The 13,645-nt window shown below is 37.9% G+C and overlaps 1 protein-coding gene across 1 annotated transcript in view; it reads left to right on the forward strand.

Annotated features, from left to right (window-relative positions):
* The window catches only part of LOC128684535 (zinc finger protein 236), a 164,861-nt gene that overhangs the window by 45,173 nt on the left and 106,043 nt on the right, over positions 1-13,645 (forward strand). The window contains exons 11-13 of the mRNA XM_053770781.2: positions 2,601-2,724; positions 3,142-3,290; positions 4,810-4,908. Coding sequence (XP_053626756.1) covers positions 2,601-2,724; positions 3,142-3,290; positions 4,810-4,908 — 372 coding nt within the window. The remainder of the gene's footprint in view (positions 1-2,600; positions 2,725-3,141; positions 3,291-4,809; positions 4,909-13,645) is intronic.

A 13,645-nucleotide genomic window follows, 5' to 3' on the forward strand; every position in this document is an offset into this window, starting at 1 on the left:
TAAAGGTAGGGAAGTTTTTATTGCATTTATGGATTTAGAAAAGGCATATATATGATAGAGTGGATAGGGAAGCAATATGGCAGCTGTTGCAAGTACGTATATGGAATAGGTGGTAAGTTACTAAATGCTGTAAGAGCTGTTATGAGGATAGTGAGGCTCAGGTTAGGGTGTGTAGAAGAGAGGGAGACTACTTCCCGGTAAAAGTAGGTCGTAGACAGTGATGTGTAATGTCACCATGGTTGTTTAATATATTTATAGATGGGGTTGTAAAAGAAGTAAATGCTAGGGTGTTCGGGAGAGGGGTTGGATTAAATTATGGGGAATTAAATACAAAATTGGAAGTGACACAGTTACTTTTTGCTGATGATACTGTGCTTATGGGAGATTCTAAAGTAAAATTGCAAAGGTTAGTGGATGAGTTTGGGAGTGTATGTAAAGGTAGAAAGTTGAAAGTGAACATAGAAAAGAGTAAGGTGATGAGGGTATCAAATTATTTAGATAAAGAAAAATTGGATATCAAATTGGGGAGGAGGAGTATGGAAGAAGTGAATGTTTTCAGATATTTGGGAGTTGACGTGTCAGCCAATGGATTTATGAAGGATGAGGTTAATCATAGAATTGATGAAGGAAAAAAGGTGAGTGGTGCATTGAGGTATATGTGGAGTCAAAAAATGTTACCTATGGAGGCAAAGAAGGGAATGTATGAAAGTATAGCAGTACCAACACTCTCATATGGGTGTGAAGCTTGGGTTGTGAATGCTACAGCAAGGCTGCAGCATTCACAACCCAGCAGGGGCAATGTGTGGTGTAAATATTATGCAGAAAATTTGGAGTGTGGAAATTAGGAGAAGGTGTGGAGTTAATAAAAGTATTAGTCAGAGGGCTGAAGAGGGTTTGTTGAGGTGGTTTGGTCATTTAGAGAGAATGGATCAAAGTAGTATGACATGGAGAGCGTATAAATCTGTAGGGGAAGGAAGGCGGGGTAGGGGTCGTCCTCGAAAAGGTTGGAGGGAGGGGGTAAAGGAGGTGTTGTGGGCGAGGGGTTTGGACTTCCAGCAAGCGTGCGTGAGCGTGTTAGATAGGAGTGAATGGAGACGAATGGTATTTGGGACCTGACGAGCTGTTGGAGTGTGAGCAGGGTAATATTTAGTGAAGGGATTCAGGGAAACCAGTTATTTTATATTACTGAATTTGAGTCCTGGAAATGGGAAGTACAATGCCTGCACTCTAAAGAAGGGGTTTGGGATATTGGCAGTTTGGAGGGATATATTGTGTATTTTTATATGTATATACTTCTAAACTGTTGTATTCTGGGCACCTCTGCAAAAACAGTGATTATGTGTGAGTGAGGTGAATGTGTTAAATGATGATGAAAGTATTTTCTTTTTGGGGATTTTCTTTCTTTTTGGGTCACCCTGCCTCGGTGGGAGACAGCCGACTTCTTGAAAAAAAAAATTAGTATGAAAATAGAAGAAAACCCAGAGGGGTGTGTACATACATGTATATGCTTGTACATGCATGTGTAATGTGACTTAAGTGTAAGTAGAAGTAGCAAGATGTACCTGAAATTTTACATGCTTATGAGACAGAAAAAAGACACCAGCAATCCTACCATCATGTAAAACAATTACTGGCTTTTTGTTTTACACTCACTTGGCAGGACATTAGTACCTCCCTGAGCAGTTGCTGTTTACCAACCTACTGCCTAGGGCACTACAGTATCAAGAGTGTTAAAATATAGAGGAGGAATAGCTTAAATTCAAACTACAGCCTCTCCTCACTTAACAATGTAGTTCCGTTCCTAAGACCGTGGTGGTAAATGAATTCCTCGCTAAATGAGGAGCATACTATAATAGTAGTGGGTTTGTGTCAACCATCTTTGATGTTGTTTTAATGTCACCTTTGTATCATTTATAACATTTCTGGTATATTTTTAAATGTTTTTACAGTAGTGTACTGTATATTGAAATAAATAAAATAGAGGAAATCACCTCTAATATACATTATTTAGGTATGCATACTGGTCAGAGAGCCTATTGTAAGTCCAAGGCATCAGTAAGCAAGTACTGTATGTCGCTAAGTGAGGAGAGGCTCTACTTGTACAAATACAAATACTCAGTTTTAAACTGTGAGTGCCTGAAAAACAATGGAAAAGTGAGAGACCCACACTCAGTGGGTGGCCAGTTTACACCCATATTATTTCTCTTTAGTGGTACTGTACATTTTTTTACACTAGGGTAAAAACTTAGCTTGCATTGATAGGAAGTGCAAGATCAAATAAGTTGCATAGGGACTATATGCAGTAAGTAGCAACAGCCTATCTGATGAGGCAGTTACCAGACAACTGATCATAGACCAGGCTGAGAGAGTAGAACTTCCAAAACCTGTTAAGTGTATGGTACAGCAAGTAAGTTAAATGCCACACACTTTGTGGGTTATTGGCTGCCTACATTATTCCTGTCTTTTTATTTATTATGAAATTTCAAGTTTGATTATTGCAACTATTTCCTAATTCAGTGATCACCTGCTTGGGGTCCTTGTTTATGCTTTTTAATTCAGATTTGAGAACCATATTCTTTTTATACTGTTACATTTTTCAGTGCACCTTTCCTGGCTGTGACCGAGCTTTTAACCAAAAAATCTCCATGCTTATTCATATGGATATACACACTGGACGGAAGGACTACAAATGTGATTTCTGCAACAAAGAATTTGTACAAAGAAGTAAGTTCACAGTGTATCCTTTCCTGTATACAGGTACTATACATTCTGTACTTACAAAATTTATGAAAGGTCGTGATAAAAAGTAGGTTTTGTCCAAATTGGGGAATTTAGGATCAATTTTGTTTCCTGGACATGAAAATTGGAATTCACCTTTGGTACAGTATATCTCAGGGCTTGGGACTGTAACAGCATAACCTAAAAGTAATGATATATTCTAAATGAATTACAGTGGGTATAACACAGACAGGATTTATAACATATGATCTGCACTTATGATGAGTGTACAGATACTACTTCCTTTTCCTTTATTCTTAGAAGCCCAATATTCAGTGCATGTACATGCCAATGAATTTTTGTATTTTTAAAGCACTCTGCCACATTATGGCTGTCATATATTTACTCTATTTTATTCCGCAGGTAATTTACGCTGCCACATAAAGCGTGTACATCCCGTTGATATATCTGTTGAAGAGTTGTTTATATGTCAAGAGTGCCCTTGTGTGTTTAAGCGTGCTGGAAGTCTTAATGCACACATTTCTCGAGTACACACCACTGAGGCAGTAATTGTGAGTGAATACTTCTTCACTTTAGTTTATGGTATATTTTTTTTATTATATGGCCATTTCCCACTCGGGTAGGGTGACCTAAAGAACGAAATACATTCACCATTATTCACCTATTAGCTGCCTTGCTGGAATTGTGTGGACATCACTGTTCAAATGACCCTCCCAACTGCAACATCCCCACCTCCTTCAGAGTTTAGGAATTACTTCCAGCCTCTGGAATTGATATCCAATAAATTCTTTTTAAATTGGGTATTTATTAAAATTTATTTCAGCTTCTTGGTAACTGACAATTTTTGTTTGTTAATGTTTAAAATTCCAAGCATTTTATCCAGAGATTTCTATGTAGGCACTCTGAAGGAGGGATGGGGATGTTACAGTTGGAGGGTATTGATTGTGAAGTCAGCACGCTTCTGGAAAGATGGTAATTGAGTGAATGTGTTTCTTTCTTTGGGTCTTCCTTCTTGGTGGGAAACAGTTATTGAGTTTAAAATAAAAAATATTATTCTTGGCAGCATTAGACTGGTCACCAATATACTTGGTCATTACTGTATCACTGTATATTATACTAGGAAAATAAAGAGGCATTTATTTCATTGATACCTATGCAGTACTTTGGCTTCGTTCACAGCGTTTGAATGTTTCAAGTTTGTCACAATCATACCTGAGAAACTTATCAGCCACTAACTGGAAAGAGACTTATTTAAATATTAGCTGTTCCTTCTTAAAACACCTTCCATTTGGGGGATGTATATAATTAACATCAAATTAGACTTTCTGTAATTATGCAACCTAATGTTTATATTTATCCATCATCATGATATATTTCAGTTGTGAAAATATTTCATCTAAAGAATGTGTTGTTATACTTAAGTGGTTAAGGACATTTATGTATAGTTCAAGACATGTTTCTTTATCCACATTTTGTTGGTATTAACATACCATTGCCAACCATCAAGATTTACTCCCAATTTTTTCACTTCTAAAATAGTCTCTTCTAGGTCAAAATTAACTTAAATTATAACAGATAGCTTATTGTTTATTTCTAATCATTGACCATATCCCATCATGGCAGGGTGACCCAAAGATGTTGAAAACATACTACTTTTTCTTAGTTTTGGGTTGCTAAATACATGGAGATTTCTAACTAACCCATTCATTGCCTCTGATATTTGAAGTGCCTTCAACATCATGCATGGATTTTGAGGGAAAGATTCTAACCCACTTTTTCCATGTGGACAAGTTCTTACTCTGATAGTATTTATGTATATTTTCATACACTTTCATAAAGCTTTCATATTTTTGCTCTTCTTCAAACCATGATCTTACCATCTCATTTTTTTACATATATAGTGCCTTTCTCTCCTGTCACAAACACATCACTTTTTTGAAACATGTCACACATGATTATTTCTCATCATCCAGTTCACTTTCACAGGTGCTCTACAATGTATTTCGACTATATCCCATTCATGTTGTATATATAGTACATACCAATGATACCATTGATAAATTTTTTCAGAGAATGGATTCGTCTTCAGATTATCGAGATGTACTAAAGGATGTTCGAGATGTAATAAAGGAGATTCAGGACTTGGAAAGAGCTGGTCAGCGAGATCAGGTAACCTGTGTTTCAACTTGGTATTGCAGTAGTTTACTTGTTTTTTGATAGATTATTTTTCTTCCATTATTATGCTTTCTTTTGAGCAAATACAAGTATTTTTCCTATATAAAAATCTCATTAATATAAAATCTCCTGTACATCATTGTATATTAATAACTTATATTTGAGTACATTAGTAGTGAGGCCCTTCAGAACACACTAACAATTTTTGTACCATAGACTCTTCATATGCTATGAATATAATATTATAGACCTTATTATAGGGCTTTATACTTTACAAACTGTAGTTAGTTATACAGGAATCTCCTGTACACTTGCAATGCAGATGTTTGTGTGCTATATGGAATTTTGAGTGTTTCATAGGATTCTATGAGACAAATGAAATGTGCTGACGTGTAATGCACTGCTAAAGTGTTACTGTAGCAGCAGAAATGTTAGATATACTGAATATAGTTGAAGTACAATATAGCTCACTTCAAGATATGAGTTTGTTAAAAGAATGAAAATTTTAAGCAGAATGTACATTTTACTCATTTCATTTGTTTGCTAAGCTTTTATATTATACATTTTGTAACTCTTTAGAGTAATGGTAGTGATGGTTATTTTTCCAGGACGAAGTACAGAGAAAATTTGTAGCTTATTATATAAAACCTCTTGTTTGTGTCGTGTACGTGGCTAGTCTGTTTGGTTTAAGGCCTGTCTACTGCACTAGGGTCATTAAGGCCAGTTTATCCAGGTACAGGTACACCATCAATTTTCTGGCACTCTTGGTTCATAGGCTTTTCTGGTATATCAATTTTTCCTAACCAACAGAGGTCTTATAACACTGATTCAGCAATACACCTCCAGCCTGCCATGGTCTGCTGCAAATTTAAATTAACCCTTTCAGGGTCTGTGCCATAGATCTACGGCTTTACATTCAGGGTCCAAACCGTAGATCTACGCCATGAGCTCAGCTCACTCTGATAAGCTGTGAGCAGTAAATTTGGACCTAGATATGAAAGAATACATCTATGTGGTATGTGTGCACCACATAAAACAAATCCTGCAGAAAACAGTGCATAATGAGAGAAAAAAACTGAGACCGTAATTTTCGATTAAAACAGCAACTTTGCAGTGTTTTTCGTATGTTTTTTTATAGTTGTATTTGCAATTTCTTGGTCTCATTTGATAGAATGGAAGATATACTACAGAAATAGATATGATTTTGATTGGTTTGAGTACTGGAAATGGCTTGAAACTGAGCTCAAAGTAGCAGAAATGTTAAGTTTTTGCCGAAGTTCAAGAGTAAACAAATGACCTCACACTCCTAATACATGACAGCTGGTGGGTCTAATATACATTCACAAATGTGGTGATATTATTTATACAATTATTACAGTATTGCATAACAGTAAATCTTCTATTTTTTGGTTTGAATAAAAATTCATTATGTGAATAAAAAATAAAAACCGAATTCATTTGTAAAGCCTGAAAACATAACAAATGAACTGAGGAAATGTTAGTTTAGTGCCAGGAATGCCTGCATTGTTTATTCTGGTCCCTATTTTGAAATTGGAATATTTTGAACTTTGCGTTAAATTGGCCAAATTACCAATTTCCGGTCACTTTATTTTGTTGAAACAGTTGACTTGGCAATTTCTTGTGCTCAATCGATAGAATAGAAGTAATACTAGTGAAATAGCTAAGAATTTAGTTGACTGGAATACTCTAATTGGTCTAAAATGGGAGTCAAAGTCGGCAAAATCTCCGATGCGTAAATATCGCCGACACATCAAAATTCACGAGAGCATAATTTCGTCAATTTTCCATCAAATTTCATAGTTTTTGTTTTATTACCTTCAGAAAAAGATTCTCTACCATTTCATTAGAAATAATAACAAAATTATTTTTGGAAAATTCTTGGACCCTCGTGCACACGTTGAAATTTGGCCTCTGGGCCCTGAAAGGGTTAAACATTAGCAAAAATAAAGCAGATGTATTTATTACTGTACTTACAAAGAATGTTGTAGTACTACCACTCCCAAAGTAGTAAATTTTAGAATTTTACAGGAACTGTAGAGCTAATCACAAAAGTTAATTGTTAACAAAATATGCCAAGAATCACATAAAATTAAGGGATCACCACCAACAACTGTAGTGTAAATAATATAAGTGAGCACACACTTCATACAGTGCCATTTGTGGCCACCCAGTAAACTAATTTGGCAAAAAAAAGTGATGTAAATTTTGCCCAGGCTAAAAGAGGTTCCAGATGATCCATTGCCGGTAAATCTGTTTAGTACCTATACTATTATCATGCACTTTAATCCTTAAAACAGGGATTGAACTCAGTGTGTATGCTGGTTCAATAAGAGATACAAGCCTCCTAGTATGTATGCAGTGTGTGTGTATTTTTTATTATTATTATCACACTGGCCGATTCCCACCAAGGTAGGGGGGCCCGAAAAACAAAAACTTTCACCATCATTCACTCCATCACTGTCTTGCCAGAAGGGTGCTTTACACTACAGTTTTTAAACTGCAACATTAACACCCCTCCTTTAGAGTGCAGGCACTGTACTTCCCATCTCCAGGACTCAAGTCCGGCCTGCCGGTTTCCCTGAACCCCTTCATAAATGTTACTTTGCTCACACTCCAACAGCACGTCAAGTATTAAAAACCATTTGTCTCCATTCACTCCTATCAAACACTCTCACGCATGCCTGCTGGAAGTCCAAGCCCCTCGTACACAAAACCTCCTTTACCCCCTCACTCCAACCTTTCCTAGGCCGACCCCTACCCCGCCTTCCTTCCACTACAGACTGATACACTCTTGAAGTCATTCTGTTTCGCTCCATTCTCTCCACGTGTCCGAACCACCTCAACAACCCTTCCTCAGCCCTCTGGACAACAGTTTTGGTAATCCCGCACCTCCTCCTAACTTCCAAACTACGAATTCTCTGCATTATATTCACACCACACATTGCTCTCAGACATGACATCTCCACTGCCTCCAGCCTTCTCCTCGCTGCAACATTCATCACCCATGCTTCACACCCATATAAGAGCGTTGGTAAAACTATACTCTCATACATTCCCCTCTTTGCCTCCAAGGACAAAGTTCTTTGTCTCCACAGACTCCTAAGTGCACCACTCACCCTTTTCCCCTCATCAATTCTATGATTCACCTCATCTTTCATAGACCCATCCGCTGACACGTCCACTCCCAAATATCTGAATACATTCACCTCCTCCATACTCTCTCCCTCCAATCTGATATCCAATCTTTCATCACCTAATCTTTTTGTTATCCTCATAACCTTACTCTTTCCTGTATTCACTTTCAATTTTCTTCTTTTGCACACCCTACCAAATTCATCCACCAATCTCTGCAACTTCTCTTCAGAATCTCCCAAGAGCACAGTGTCATCAGCAAAGAGCAACTGTGACAACTCCCACTTTATGTGTGATTCTTTATCTTTTAACTCCACGCCTCTTGCCAAGACCCTCGCATTTACTTCTCTTACAACCCCATATATAAATATATTAAACAACCACGGTGACATCACACATCCTTTTCTACGGCCTACTTTTACTGGGAAATAATTTCACTCTTTCCTACATACTCTAACTTGAGCCTCACTATCCTCGTAAAAACTCATCACTGCTTTCAGTAACCTACCTCCTACACCATACACCTGCAACATCTGCCACATTGCCCCCCTATCCACTCTGTCATACGCCTTTTCCAAATCCATAAATGCCATGAAGACCTCTTTAGCCTTATCTAAATACTGTTCACTTATATGTTTCACTGTAAACACCTGGTCCACACACCCCCTACCTTTCCTAAAGCCTCCTTGTTCATCTGCTATCCTATTCTCCGTCTTACTCTTAATTCTTTCAATAATAACTCTACCATACACTTTGCCAGGTATACTCAACAGACTTATCCCCCTATAATTTTTGCATTCTCTTTTATCCCCTTTGCCTTTATACAAAGGAACTATGCATGCTCTCTGCCAATCCATAGGTACCTTACCCTCTTCCATACATTTATTAAATAATTGCACCAACCACTCCAAAACTATATCCCCACCTGCTTTTAACATTTCTATCTTTATCCCATCAATCCCGGCTGCCTTACCCCCTTTCATTTTACCTACTGCCTCACGAACTTCCCCCACACTCACAACTGGCTCTTCCTCACTCCTACAAGATGTTGTTTCTCCTTGCCCTATACACGAAATCACAGCTTCCCTATCTTCATCAACATTTAACAATTCCTCAAAATATTCCCTCCATCTTCCCAATACCTGTAACTCTCCATTTAATAACTCTCCTCTCTTATTTTTAACTGACAAATCCATTTGTTCTCTAGGCTTTCTTAACTTGTTAATCTCACTCCAAAACTTTTTCTTATTTTCAACAAAATTTGTTGATAACATCTCACCCAGTCTCTCATTTGCTCTCTTTTTACATTGCTTCACCACTCTCTTAACCTGTCTCTTATTCTCCATATACTCTTCCATCCTTGCATCACTTCTACTTTGTAAAAACTTCTCATATGCTAACTTTTTCTCCCTTACTACTCTCTTCACATCATCATTCCATCAATCGCTCCTCTTCCCTCCCGCACCCACTTTCATGTAACCTCAAACTTCTGCTGAACACTCTAACACTACATTCTTAAACCTACCCCATACCTCTTCGACCCCATTGCCTATGCTCTCATTAGCCCATCTATCCTTCAATAGCTGTTTATATCTTACCCTAACTGCCTCCTCTTTTAGTTGATAAACCTTCACCTCTCTCTTCCCTGATGCTTCTATTCTCCTTGTATCCCATCGACCTTTTACTCTCAGTGTAGCTACAACTAGAAAGTGATCTGATATATCTGTGGCCCCTCTATAAACATGTACATCCTGAAGTCTACTCAACAGTCTTTTATCTACCAATATATAATCCAACAAGCTACTGTCATTTCGCCCTACATCATATCTTGTATACTTATTTATCCTCTTTTTCTTAAAATATGTATTACCTATAACTAAACCCCTTTCTATACAAAGTTCAATCAAAGGGCTCCCATTATCATTTACACCTGGCACCCCAAACTTACCTACCACACCCTCTTTAAAAGTTTCTCCTACTTTAGCATTCAGGTCCCCTACCACAATTACTCTCTCACTTGGTTCAAAGGCTCCTATACATTCACTTAACATCTCCCAAAATCTCTCTCTCTCCTCTGCATTCCTCTCTTCTCCAGGTGCATACACGCTTATTATGACCCACTTCTCGCATCCAACCTTTACTTTAATCCACATAATTCTTGAATTTACACATTCATATTCTCTTTTCTCCTTCCATAACTGATCATTCAACATTACTGCTATCCCTTCCTTTGCTCTAACTCTCTCAGATACTCCAGATTTAATCCCATTTATTTCCCCCACCGAAACTCCCCTACCCCCTTCAGCTTTGTTTCGCTTAGGGCCAGGACATCCAACTTCTTTTCATTCATAACATCAGCAATCATCTGTTTCTTGTCATCCGCACTACATCCACGCACATTTAAGCATCCCAGTTTTATAAAGTTTTTCTTCTTCTGTGTGTGTGTGTGTGTGTGTGTGTGTGTATATATATATATATATATATATATATATATATATATATATATATATATATATATATATATATATATATATATATATATATATATATATATATATATATATATTATATTTTTTTTTTTTTTTTTTTTTTTCAACAAGTCGGTCGTCTCCCACCGAGGCAGGGTGACCCAAAAAAGAAAGAAAATCCCCAAAAAGAAAATACTTTCATCATCATTCAACACTTTCACCACACTCACACATTATCACTGCTTTTGCAGAGGTGCTCAGAATACAACAGTTTAGAAGCATATACGTATAAAGATACACAACATATCCCTCCAAACTGCCAATATCCCAAACCCCTCCTTTAAAGTGCAGGCATTGTACTTCCCATTTCCAGGACTCAAGTCCGACTATAAGAAAATAACCGGTTTCCCTGAATCCCTTCACTAAATATTACCCTGCTCACACTCCAACAGATCGTCAGGTCCCAAGTATCATTCGTCTCCATTCACTCCTATCTAACACGCTCATGCACGCTTGCTGGAAGTCCAAGCCCCTCGCCCACAAAACCTCCTTTACCCCCTCTTTCCAACCCTTTCGAGGACGACCCCTACCCCTCTTTCCTTCCCCTATAGATTTATATGCTTTCCATGTCATTCTACTTTGATCCATTCTCTCTAAATGACCAAACCACCTCAACAACCCCTCTTCTGCCCTCTGACTAATGCTTTTATTAACTCCACACCTTCTCCTAATTTCCACACTCCGAATTTTCTGCATAATATTTACACCACACATTGCCCTTAGCAGGACATCTCCACTGCTTCCAACCGTCTCCTCGCTGCTGCATTTACCACCCAAGCTTCACATCCATATAAGAGTGTTGGTACTACTATACTTTCATACATTCCCTTCTTTGCCTCCATAGATAACGTTTTTTGACTCCACATATACCTCAACGCACCACTCACCTTTTTTCCCTCATCAATTCTATGATTAACCTCATCCTTCATAAATCCATCCGCCGACACGTCAACTCCCAAGTATCTGAAAACATTCACTTCTTCCATACTCCTCCTCCCCAATTTGATATCCAATTTTTCTTTATCTAAATCATTTGATACCCTCATCACCTTACTCTTTTCTATGTTCACTTTCAACTTTCTACCTTTACACACATTCTCAAACTCATCCACTAACCTTTGCAATTTTTCTTTAGAATCTCCCATAAGCACAGTATCATCAGCAGAAAGTAACTGTGTCAATTCCCATTTTGAAATTGATTCCCCATAATTTAATCCCACCCCTCTCCCGAACACCCTAGCATTTACTTCTTTTACAACCCCATCTATAAATATATTAAACAACCATGGTGACATTACACATCCCTGTCTAAGACCTACTTTTACCGGGAAGTATTCTCCCTCTCTTCTACACACCCTAACCTGAGCCTCACTATCCTCATAAAAGCTCTTTACAGCATTTAGTAACTTACCACCTATTCCATAAACTTGCAACATCTGCCACATTGCTCCTCTATCCACTCTATCATATGCCTTTTCTAAATCCATAAATGCAATAAAAACTTCCCTACCTTTATCTAAATACTGTTCACATATATGCTTCAATGTAAACACTTGATCTACATATCCCCTACCCACTCTGAAGCCTCCTTGCTCATCCGCAATTCTACATTCTGTCTTACCTCTAATTCTTTCAATTATAACTCTACCGTATACTTTTCCTGGTATACTCAGTAAACTTATTCCTCTATAATTTTTACAATCTCTTTTGTCCCCTTTCCCTTTATATAAAGGGACTATACATGCTCTCCGCCAATCCCTAGGTACCTTCCCCTCTTTCATACATTTATTAAACAAAAGTACCAACCACTCCAACACTATATCCCCCCCTGCTTTTAACATTTCTGTCATGATCCCATCAGTTCCAGCTGCTTTACCCCCTTTCATTCTACGTAATGCCTCACGTACCTCCACCACACTTACATTCTGCTCTTCTTCACTCCTAAAAGATGGTATACCTCCCTGGCCAGTGCATGAAATTACCGCCTCCCTTTCTTCCTCAACATTTAAAAGTTCCTCAAAATATTCTCGCCATCTACCTAATACCTCCCTCTCCCCATCTACTAACTCCCCTACTCTGTTTTTAACGGACAAATCCATACTTTCCCTAGGCTTTCTTAACTTGTTTAACTCACTCCAAAATTTTTTCTTATTTTCATTAAAATTTCTTGACAGTGCCTCTCCCACTCTTTCATCTGCTCTCCTTTTGCACTCTCTCACCACTCTCTTCACCTTTCTTTTACTCTCCATATACTCTGCTCTTCTTATAACACTTCTGCTTTGTAAAAACCTCTCGTAAGCTACCTTTTTCTCTTTTATCACACCCTTTACTTCATCATTCCACCAATCACTCCTCTTTCCTCCTGCCCCCACCCTCCTATAACCACAAACTTCTGCCCCAGATTCTAATACTGCATTTTTAAAACTATTCCAACCCTCTTCAACCCCCCCACTACTCATCTTTGCACTAGCCCACCTTTCTGCCAATAGTCGCTTATATCTCGCCCGAACTTCCTCCTCCCTTAGTTTATACACTTTCACCTCCCTCTTACTTGTTGTTGCCACCTTCCTCTTTTCCCATCTACCTCTTATTCTAACTGTAGCTACAACTAAATAATGATCTGATATATCAGTTGCCCCTCTATAAACATGTACATTGTGGAGCCTACCCATCAACCTTTTATCCACCAATACATAATCTAACAAACTACTTTCATTACGTGCTACATCATAGCTCAATTAAAGGCTCCCCATTTACATTTACCCCTGGCACCCCAAATTTACCTACTACTCCCTCCATAACATTTTTACCCACTTTAGCATTGAAATCCCCAACCACCATTACTCTCACACTTGATTCAAAACTCCCCACGCATTCACTCAACATTTCCCAGAATCTCTCTCTCTCCTCTACACTTCTCTCTTCTCCAGGTGCATATACGCTTACTATAACCCACTTTTCACATCCAATCTTTATTTTACTCCACATAATCCTTGAATTTATGCATTTGTAGTCCCTCTTTTCCTGCCATAGCTTATCCTTCAACATTA

This window comes from Cherax quadricarinatus, chromosome 4 (genome assembly GCF_038502225.1).
Source record: "Cherax quadricarinatus isolate ZL_2023a chromosome 4, ASM3850222v1, whole genome shotgun sequence".
NCBI classification, from domain to species: Eukaryota; Metazoa; Arthropoda; class Malacostraca; order Decapoda; family Parastacidae; genus Cherax; species Cherax quadricarinatus.